At 43.6% G+C, this 9,577-nt stretch overlaps 2 protein-coding genes across 2 annotated transcripts; both read right to left on the bottom strand.

Moving 5' to 3' along the window:
* Positions 1-2,928: 2,928 nt before the first annotated feature.
* LOC138907649 (uncharacterized) lies at positions 2,929-3,417 on the bottom strand. The gene has a single exon (XM_070198255.1). It carries the CDS (start codon positions 3,415-3,417, stop codon positions 2,929-2,931), a length of 489 nt encoding a protein of 162 aa, XP_070054356.1.
* Positions 3,418-5,606: 2,189 nt separating this feature from the next.
* On the bottom strand, positions 5,607-8,096 carry LOC138907648 (uncharacterized). The gene has a single exon (XM_070198254.1). It carries the CDS (start codon positions 8,094-8,096, stop codon positions 5,607-5,609), a length of 2,490 nt encoding a protein of 829 aa, XP_070054355.1.
* Between the last annotated feature and the right edge of the window lie 1,481 nt (positions 8,097-9,577).

Here is a 9,577-nt window from a genome sequence, read left to right as displayed (position 1 = left end):
GTTCAACGGGGTTAACTATGGTACATAGCAAATAGGTGGGTGGAGTATGTATATATATGGTTCAACAAAGAAATGCCTATATCATTTTCCAGACTAAACAAGACTACCATTTCGCTGCAGACACACAGGGCAAGTTCTAGGCGTTAAATGTCGTGCACAGAATATAACAAGCCTCCCACAACCATGGCACATGACTCATTCCAGATTAGATCATCAAACACTCAGATCAGGGTACTTCAGCCAAATTAAGAGCATACATTTTAAGACCTTCTTACAAGAGTCAACAAATGAGCCTAAGCGTCACACTAAAGTAACCGCTATATTCAAGGCATTACGAACTCAAACAAGGCTTCCTATTTTAATTTTGCCCATAGCCCATAAGTTCCTAACTAAAAAATAAAAAGCTAACTACACCCGGTTCAAACAAAACCCTTGGAAAAGAACCGTGGTTTGAAGAAAAACCAAGGGGAAATTGATACACTACTACAAAAGAAAATCTTTTTTTTTTCTTTCGACTTTAGTCCCTCAAGAAATACGTCGAATGATATCCATCGTTGGGCCAAGTCGAAATTGATTTATACAAATAAACTACGAAACTATCTATATACAACAAAGTACCCCCTACCCCCACACTTAAAAAGATGGCATGTCCCCATGTCATACAAAGTAAAGTCATGTGAGGTAAAGGAACTTCCCTGGTGGATCAGTCTTGATCGGAGACAGTGCCAGGGTCGAGATGACATGCTCTCCCCAGCGCACGCAGCCAGCCCATGATTTTCTTTTCTGACTTCGCATTTTGGGTTGCCAAAGCATCAACTCTGGTCCCCAATTCCGTGACGGAAGTGCGCAGTCCTGCCATGTCTTGTTCTAGGGCTGTCATTCGCGTACTCCGTCTGCCCTGGGATGGTCCTTCAGCCACTGCAGCTTATTCCTGTGGGGGTGAGGTAGGTTCAACCTTTTTCTGCCCTTCGTCGCCCTCTTCCGACGCATTAGAATCGTCACTATGAGTTGCCCCTGGTGACACCGGGTCTTTCCCGATGGTCACTTTGTCTGCCCGAAAACTTTGCTTCTTTCTTTACCATGCCATCCGCATTTGGGTTCTCAGGCACCTTGCTACCCGGCATAATCTAGTGATCAGAGAGGGGGAAAAGAACCCATACCTCTTCTGTGTTGAACGGACGAACATCTCAGACTGAAGAACCTTGGCCACATTGAAGTCGTAGCCATTCACGAAGCACCATATCAAGGCAGCTCTCGGACCATTTACCTCTGTGGTGTTGTGGGACGGCAGTAAGCGACTGTTGATGATGTACAACCAGCATTTTCCTTCAAAAGTGAGTGAGGAAGAGTGTAGCTTTGATCCCGGCACAACCCACACTACCTCTTTGTCTGGTGCACAGATAGTTCTAAAAAACCTGTTCCATGTGATGGGTTCTCTCCTGTAAGTATCATAGAAATCCTCTTCCCCATTGAATTCAGGCAATCGATACACTTACCTGATGGCTTCTAACGAGGCATCCACCCTCGTGTGTCGCACAGTGCATATTCTATCCTCATGTTCAGGGCAGTTGGCATAGAACTCCCGAACAAGCATCAAGTTACCCTCCTCCGACTCTTCGAAAATGTTGTCCAATCTGCGCCTGATCAACTCCCGATATATATTAGGGCATTCATCCTGGAGGGACGCCCTGCCAATACCCCTTTCCGGTACAGGTTTTTAGTGGCCTTCAAACTGAAACGGTCTTGGGCAGCTCTGGAGACAAACCTGGTGCGATCAAATTGAGCTGCACTGGTTGGTGCCCGACCCCGAGATGAGCCTCCATGACCACTTGAGGAGGCCCCGGTAGCGCGTCTCTTCCTTGAAGGTTGCATGTTACCTACACAATAAATACTACTATCAGTGGAGAGAGGAATATGTGTCCCAATGGCGGTTACTCAGACTTCACTCGCACAATTGGTCACAATTTATCTTCAACACTCATTAAGGCAAATCAACAAACAGGTAGTGTACATATGTACCCCCAAGTCACCCAAAGACCCAATCAGACTACCATTCCTCACAAACCCAACAATGGCTTCCTCCAAATCAATCAATTCAAATAGCCTCCATACACCACATATAAACCACAATCCAAATCCCAGACAAAAGTACCTATGATTTTACTACCCTATACAGAAAAGGAAAAAAAAAATACTAAGAAAGAGGAATAAAATCATGTACTTACTTGGAGATCTTGAGAAGAACGGAGGTTGGAGATCGGTTGAGTGGAGAAGAAAAGGAAGGAGAAGAGTCTTGTGTTAAAAGGAAAATATGGGGAAGGGAGGAGTTTGGGTTCTTGAAGTTAGGGAGGGAAGAAGAGAAGTGGGGGGAAGTGAGGGGAAGTGAGGGGTTTGGGTTCTTGAAGTTAGGAAGGGAAGAAGAGAAGTGGGGGAAGTGAGGGTTTGGGTTAAGGAAAAGAAGGGGGTTGGGGATTAAAAATAAAAAACATACCTGGATACGCCCGCGCATCCGCGCCCCAATCCGCGGTCCAATCTGCGGTCGCGGATTCTGGGTAGAGGGGGTCCCAAAATCTGCACCCCAATCCGTGGTTCGATCCGCGGCCGCGGACGGGGGGCAGAACACAGGCTAAAATCCGCGGCCGCGGATCTCCGTTTCCAGCCAATTTTTATGTTTGCCGCACTTTTTACCTATTCCTGGGTTAATTTCGACCCTCGAATCCTTCCGATGCGCATGATCTTTGGCCTGCACACTAGTAGGTCGGTCAAAGTCATTCAAAATCAGTTACAACAACCAAAGTAAGAAAAATAATGGGTTGCTCCCAAAAAGCGCCTAAGTTAACGTCGCGGCACGACGATTTACAACAAACCATGGGTTGCCTCCCAGGAAGCACCTGATTTAACATCGCGGCACGACCCAGGCTTTCATTATCACTCCTCATTTGCGTACTGGGGCTCTTCCAAAGTTATCACCACCCTATCCCCTTTCTCTTCGACCATTCCAAGGTAATGTTTCAACCTTTGCCCATTTACCATGAACTTGTTTGTCCCATCTTCGGATTCAATCTCCACAGCTCCACTTGAGAACACTTGCACCACTCCGAAGGTACCTGACCATCGGGACTTCAACTTACCCGGAAATAACCTCAATCTCGAGTTGTATAACAACACTAGATCTCCGGGCTTGAAGTTCCGATCTAAGATGTGCTTATCATGGATCATTTTCATCTTTTCTTTGTATAATCTAGCATTTTCAAATGCATGGAACCTGAATTCCTCGAGCTCATGTAACTCAATGACTCTGCTGGTGCCTGCGGTCTCTATATCCAGATTCAGCTGCCGCAGTGCCCAAAGTGCTTTATGTTCGAGCTCTACCGGAAGGTGGCATGCCTTTCCAAACACCAACTTGTACAGTGACATACCAATTGGAGTTTTGAATGCTGTGCGGTATGCCTATAATGCATCATCCAACTTCTTCGCCCAATCGGTCCTTGTTGCATTCATTGTCTTTGTCAGGACACTTTTAATTTCTCTATTGGACACTTCAACTTGCCCGATCGTCTGTGGGTGGTATGGTGTGGCTACTCTGTGGCGAACTCCATACTTTTCCAACAGACGTGCGAACGTTTTATTGCAAAAATGGGTTCCACCATCACTGATTATAGCTCTCGGGGTGCCAAAATGTGTGAAGATGTTTTTCTTTAGGAAACTTGTTACCCCTTTTACATCATTGGTTGGGAGAGCCACCGCTTCGACCCACTTAGAGACATAGTCAACCGCTACCAATATATATTTGTTACCATACGAACTGACGAACGGCCCCATAAAGTCGATCCCCCACATGTCAAAAACCTCCACCTCTTGAATTGTGGTCATCGGCATCTCGTGACGGCGAGATATGTTGCATGTCCTTTGGCATTCATCGCAACTTTTGACCCAAGCATGGGCATCCTTGAACAGAGTAGGCCAATACAATCCCGATTCCAACACTTTTGCTGCTGTTCGGATTCCTCCAAAGTGTCCACCATATGGTGAAGAATGGCAAGCCTGCAAAACAGAAGGTTGATCTTTCTCAGGGATAAACCTCCGGATCATGTTATCTACACATATTTTAAACAATAGAGGTTCGTCCCAATAAAAGGCTCGACAGTCGCGGAAGAACTTTTTTTTTTGAATTGAGGAGAGTTCATAAGGTACAATACCGCTTGCTAAATAGTTAGCAATATCAGCATACCATGGCGTCTCCTCCATTGTCACAGCAAGTAACTGTTCATACGGGAATGTCTCTATTATGTCTTCAACCTCCATTCTCTTTTCAGCTCCTTCCAATCTTGAGAGGTAGTCTGCCACTTGATTGTTCGTCCCCTTTCTGTCACGAATTTCCAGATCGAATTCTTGTAGCAAAAGAACCCAGCGAATCAAGCATGGCTTTGACTCTTTCTTTGCTATCAAGTACCTAATTGCTGCATGGTCAGTATAAATAATAACTTTTGAACCAATTAAGTACGACCTGAATTTGTCAAAGGCAAACACTACAGCCAGCATTTCCTTTTCCGTTACAGTGTAATTGAGTTATGCACCGCTAAGCGTCCTACTTGTATAGTAAATCGGGTGCATCATCTTGTCTTTTCGTTGTCCCAAGACTGCTCCTATAGCATAATCACTGACGTCGCACATGAGCTCGAATGGTTGCTCCCAGTTGGGTGCAACAATGATGGGTGCAGTTATGAGTCTCTTCTTCAGCTCCTCAAATGCCAACCTACAATCATTAGAAAACACAAAGGGCTGATCCTTTTCAAGAAGTTTACATAAAGGGTTAGCAATCTTGGAAAAATCTTTTATGAATCGCCTGTAGAACCCGGCGTGCCCAAGGAAACTTCTCACTGCCTTGACCGAAGTGGCGGTGGCAATTTCTCAGTCACATCAACTTTAGCATGGTCGATCTCAATTCCCTTACTGGACACTCGATGCCCCAAAACTATTCCTTCTTGTACCATAAAATGGCACTTTTCCCAATTCAGCACCAAATTTATCTCCACACATCTTTTGAGCACTCTTCTTAAATTGTGAAGACAATCTTCAAATAAATCCCCCACCACGGAGAAATCATCCATAAACACCTCCATAATATCCTCCACCATGTCAGTGAAAATGGCTAACATGCACCGTTGGAATATAGCCGGTGCATTGCAAAGTCCAAAGGGCATTCTCCGAAAGGCAAAGATGCCATATAGACAAGTGAAGGATGTTTTCTCTCTATCTTCCAAGGCTATTGAGATCTGATTATACCCCGAGTATCCGTCCAAGAAACAGAAGTGGGACCGCCCAGCTAACTTGTCCAACATTTGGTTAATGAAAGGCAATGGGAAATGGTCCTTTCGAGTGGCTATGTTCAGTTTCTGATAGTCCATGCAAATCCGCCACCCCGTGACTGTACGAGTCGAGAACAACTCGTTATTTTCATTTTGTAAGACTGTTATTCCTCCCTTTTTCGGCACACATTGGACAGGACTGACCCAGTTGCTGTTAGAGATGGGGAAGATGATACCCACATCTAGCCACTTGATCACTTCCTTCTTTACTACTTCCTTCATATTTGGGTTCAGACGTCATTGATGTTCCCTGGAAGGTTTGTGCCCCTCTTCCAGAAGAATCTTGTGCATGTAAAAGGCTGGGCTGATACCCTTTATGTCTGCCATGGTCCAACCAATGGCAGTCTTACATTCTTGCAACACCTTCAATAGTTGCTCTACCTGCACAGATAGCAAACCAGATGATATAATAACAGGCAAAGTAGAATTAGGCCCCAAGAAAGCGTACCTGAGGTGGGCTGGAAGCGGTTTCAAGTCCAGTTGTGGTGGCTCCTCTATTGATGGTTTTGCAGGTGGTGTTGCTCTCTCTTCTAAGTGTAGGGGCTCGAACTGAGGTTCCCTTTTCCAGAATCCTTGACCTTCGAGAGCCATGACCCACTCTGCCAACCCTTCACCGTCCATCTCTTCCAAATTGATCAAGCAGGCTTCTAGTAGATCCTTGACATTAAGGGTCTCATCCTCTTCTTGCAGTATCACATCTACGGCCTCCACTAGTGAGCAGTTTGCAAATTCACTGGGTCTCCTCATGGATTGTTGAACGTTGAATATTATTTCTTCATTGTTCAACCTCATTTTCAACTCTTCAGTCTCACAATCAATTAATGCTCTCCTAGTGGATAAGAATGGCCTTCCCAGAATGATGGGTATCTCTTCATCCACCTGACAATCAAGAATAACAAAGTCTGCAGGAAATACAAAATTTCCCACTTGCACAAGCACATCATCAAGAATTCCTGTCAGTCTTTTGACTGTGCGATCAGCCAGTTGCAGCAACATTGAGGTCGGTCTAGCTCTGCCAATGCCCAGTTTTGTATAGATTGCCAAGGACTTCAAGTTTATGCTGGCTCCCAAGTCACACAATGCTTTAGCAAAAGCATAACTCCCAATAGTGCATGGGATAGTGAAGCTACCTGGATCAGACACCTTTTGGGCCATAGGTCTTGTCATTACCATGCTGCAGGTCTGTGTCAGAGTTACAGTGGACAGGTCTTGGAAGTCAAATTTCCGCGACATCAGGTCCTTCATCATTTTTGCATACCCTGGCCTTTCCCTCAAAATATCCATAAGTGGAATATTCAATTGAATCTGTCGAAGCATTTCCATGAATTTCCTGTATTGATCATCTTTCTTTTGTTTTGCCAATCTTTGATGGAATGGTGCAGGAGTCAATTTATGTCCATTACTTGATGTCTTTTCTTTGTTGGAAGCTTCTGGCACAAAAGGTGCCACCTGTTCTGAGACTTGTTCACCGTCCTTCTCCTTACCCTTGTCAACCTGTACTTGTTCAATTATAACCTCGGTGAGCTCTGCTGACTCATCTGCCTCTAATGTAACTGGAGTAGTTGGCGTAATCTCTCTCCTAAATTGAGCAACTTCTTGCTCTCTGTCTAAATCTCTTCCATTCCTGAGACTCACTGCCATTAGCTGATTTGGGTTATGCTCCTTTGGGTTAATATTTGTATCTGCAGGCAATATTCCTTGGGGGCGATTGTTCAAGGCCATAGACAGCTGTCCTAGTTGAGTTTCAATGCCTTTGATTGCTGAATCATGTGCTGCTAACTTTTCTTGCATCTTACCATTTGTTCCAATGAGTTGTTGCAGCATACCCCTGATTTCTACCATATTGTTGTCCTGTTGTTGATGAGGTGGTTGGTAGGCCAACTGTTGCTGGTGCTGCTGATTATAGCCCTGTTGTCTTTGATAAGGCACAACTTGACCTTGTGGTCGTGCGCCTCCAGAATTGGGGTTGTGTTGTGGCAGGTTGGGTCTGTACTGCTGGTTTGGTGCTGGTCCCCATTGTTGCCCACCTTGCCTCTGACCTCCAAAATTATTGACATAATTCATGTCTTCTCTAAAGCCCTGATTGTCATTCTCTCCACTCCGCGAGCACACATATGACTGGTTTATACAAGGAGTGCACAATACTCCATTCATTGTATCAACAATGTGCACTTGCTTCGTACCCATCTCATCAATTTTCTTTGTCAGTATGCTCATCTGAGTCATGAGAGTGGCTATGTTATCTGCATGGGAATTGTTTAGGTCAAGAGCAACAGAATGCACTATTGGTGTAAGTGTCGTACCTCTAGCCATCCAGCCTGAATTTTGAGCCATCTTGTCAAGAAGAATCTTGCACTTTGTGAATGTCTTGCTCAAAAATGCACCCCCAGCTGAAGCATCTACATTGGACTTCAAACTATCTGCTAAACCCATGTAGAATCTCTGTCCCAGCATCTGATCTGGAATGCCATGGTGTGGACACTTCACTAGCATACCCTTGAACCTCTCCCAGGTTTCTTGCAAGGACTCAGTTGGTTTCTTCCTGAATTGTAATATCTCATCAATCTGCCTTGCAGTCTTGTTGGGAGGATAAAACTTGTTTAAGAACTGTTTGACTAATTCTTCCCAAGTAGCAATGGAGTTTATTGGGAGTGAATTCAGCCAAGTTTGTGCATTTCCAGTCACAGAGAATGGAAACAGTAATAGCTTGATGGCTTCAGGAGTCATATTCGGCTGTCTTTGGGTCATACATATTGATAGGAAATTCTTCAGATGTTGTTGTGGGTCTTCAATGTATGACTCAGAGAACAGTCCCTTATTTTGCAACAGATGCAACATGTTGTTGGTGATCTGGAATGTCTCCGCTTGTATCTAAGGTACAACAATGGCGGTGGCTAAGTTATCAGTAGTTGGTTGTTCCCAATCATATAGAGCAGCTTCTGGCACAAGAGGTGCCACCACTCCATTGTTTGGGTCAACCCGATTATTTCGATTGTTTTCGTTGACATCATCCACGTTGTCCATTTCAATTTCGAGTGTGTATTTTTGTTGTAACTGTTTGTTCTTCTTGTTGGCTCGATTTAATGCCCTGAATGCTTTCTCGGGGTCTGAGAGTCCTTCAAAAAGTTCACCAGTCCTCGAAGAGCTTCTAGGCATACACCAGAGTCACAAGAGAATTCAAACGTGAGAATTTCAATGGAAAAATTTAAACACCGTAAGAAATTGATCTAAACTAAGAATCCTAGAAATTCTTCTAAGTTGTAATAAATAACACCGTTAGATCCCCGGCAACGGCACCAAAATTTGATCACGCACAACTATGCCTTGTAAAAAAGACTACACGGTCGCTACAAATATAACCCGGTTCAAGTCTGGAGTCGAATCCCACAGGGAACTAACCTATTCACTACAACCTTAAATAATGCTAATGATAAGCTCAGACAACTTTCGGATGCAAGAGTTTTATGAATAATCAATAAAATTTATTCAGCCAAGGAAAAATGACACTAAAATTAGCAATAATCAAGACTAAAATTGAATTCAAGGGTAAAAGGATCTAGGGTTATTGATTTCCCCAATTGCCGGATTAATTCTCAACTCTTTAGCTATAATCTCGTCGTAATACTTTATGAGGTTTATGAGTTACGAGCTACCGTAATTACCTTTCGATCAATTACGATAATTGACTAGAAGCATTCCCTCGAACTACTCTAGTTAACAATTTATGCAACTCAGAATTATCCCACCAAAGCTTCGTTATTTCTAACCCCACTTTTAAATTTAAGTAATTAATCTCTTAACTTCCCCAAAAGTGGTGTTGTTCAACAACAATCTAACCAAGTGTTCTTTCTCAAGCAACACAAGGTGAATAGACACGATTAATCGAGGGCCCTTTCAATTAACCACAATACAATACGTAATTGAATAATCATAGAACAAACACGACTCAATTATAACAAAATAGAGTCAAGACTTCATCCAACAATTGGTTCCATCAACCCTAGATAATAGGTTTAGCTACTCATACTAATGAAAAACAAATCACTAAAATAATTCATAATCAACAAATAGAAGTATGAAGAAGAAGATGAAAACTCTTAGGAATTTATCCGTCTTCTCTCCCTCGTTCTTGCCTCTAAAATCTTCTAAAAACAACTATCTCTCACTTCTGGGCGAGTTTAGGTTTTATATAGGTTTAGGTTAGTCAC

This window comes from Nicotiana tomentosiformis, chromosome 3 (assembly GCF_000390325.3).
Source record: "Nicotiana tomentosiformis chromosome 3, ASM39032v3, whole genome shotgun sequence".
In the NCBI taxonomy this organism is placed as follows: domain Eukaryota; kingdom Viridiplantae; phylum Streptophyta; class Magnoliopsida; order Solanales; family Solanaceae; genus Nicotiana; species Nicotiana tomentosiformis.
The sequence above is the reverse complement of the archived record's forward strand: the minus strand, read 5'-3'. Positions and strand labels throughout refer to the sequence as shown.

Bases quoted from the DNA above. Each gene is read 5' to 3' on its own strand.
- LOC138907649 (XM_070198255.1), bottom strand. From the start codon at position 3,417: ATGTCACTGTACAAGTTGGTGTTTGGAAAGGCATGCCACCTTCCGGTA.
- LOC138907648 (XM_070198254.1), bottom strand. From the start codon at position 8,096: ATGACTCCTGAAGCCATCAAGCTATTACTGTTTCCATTCTCTGTGACT.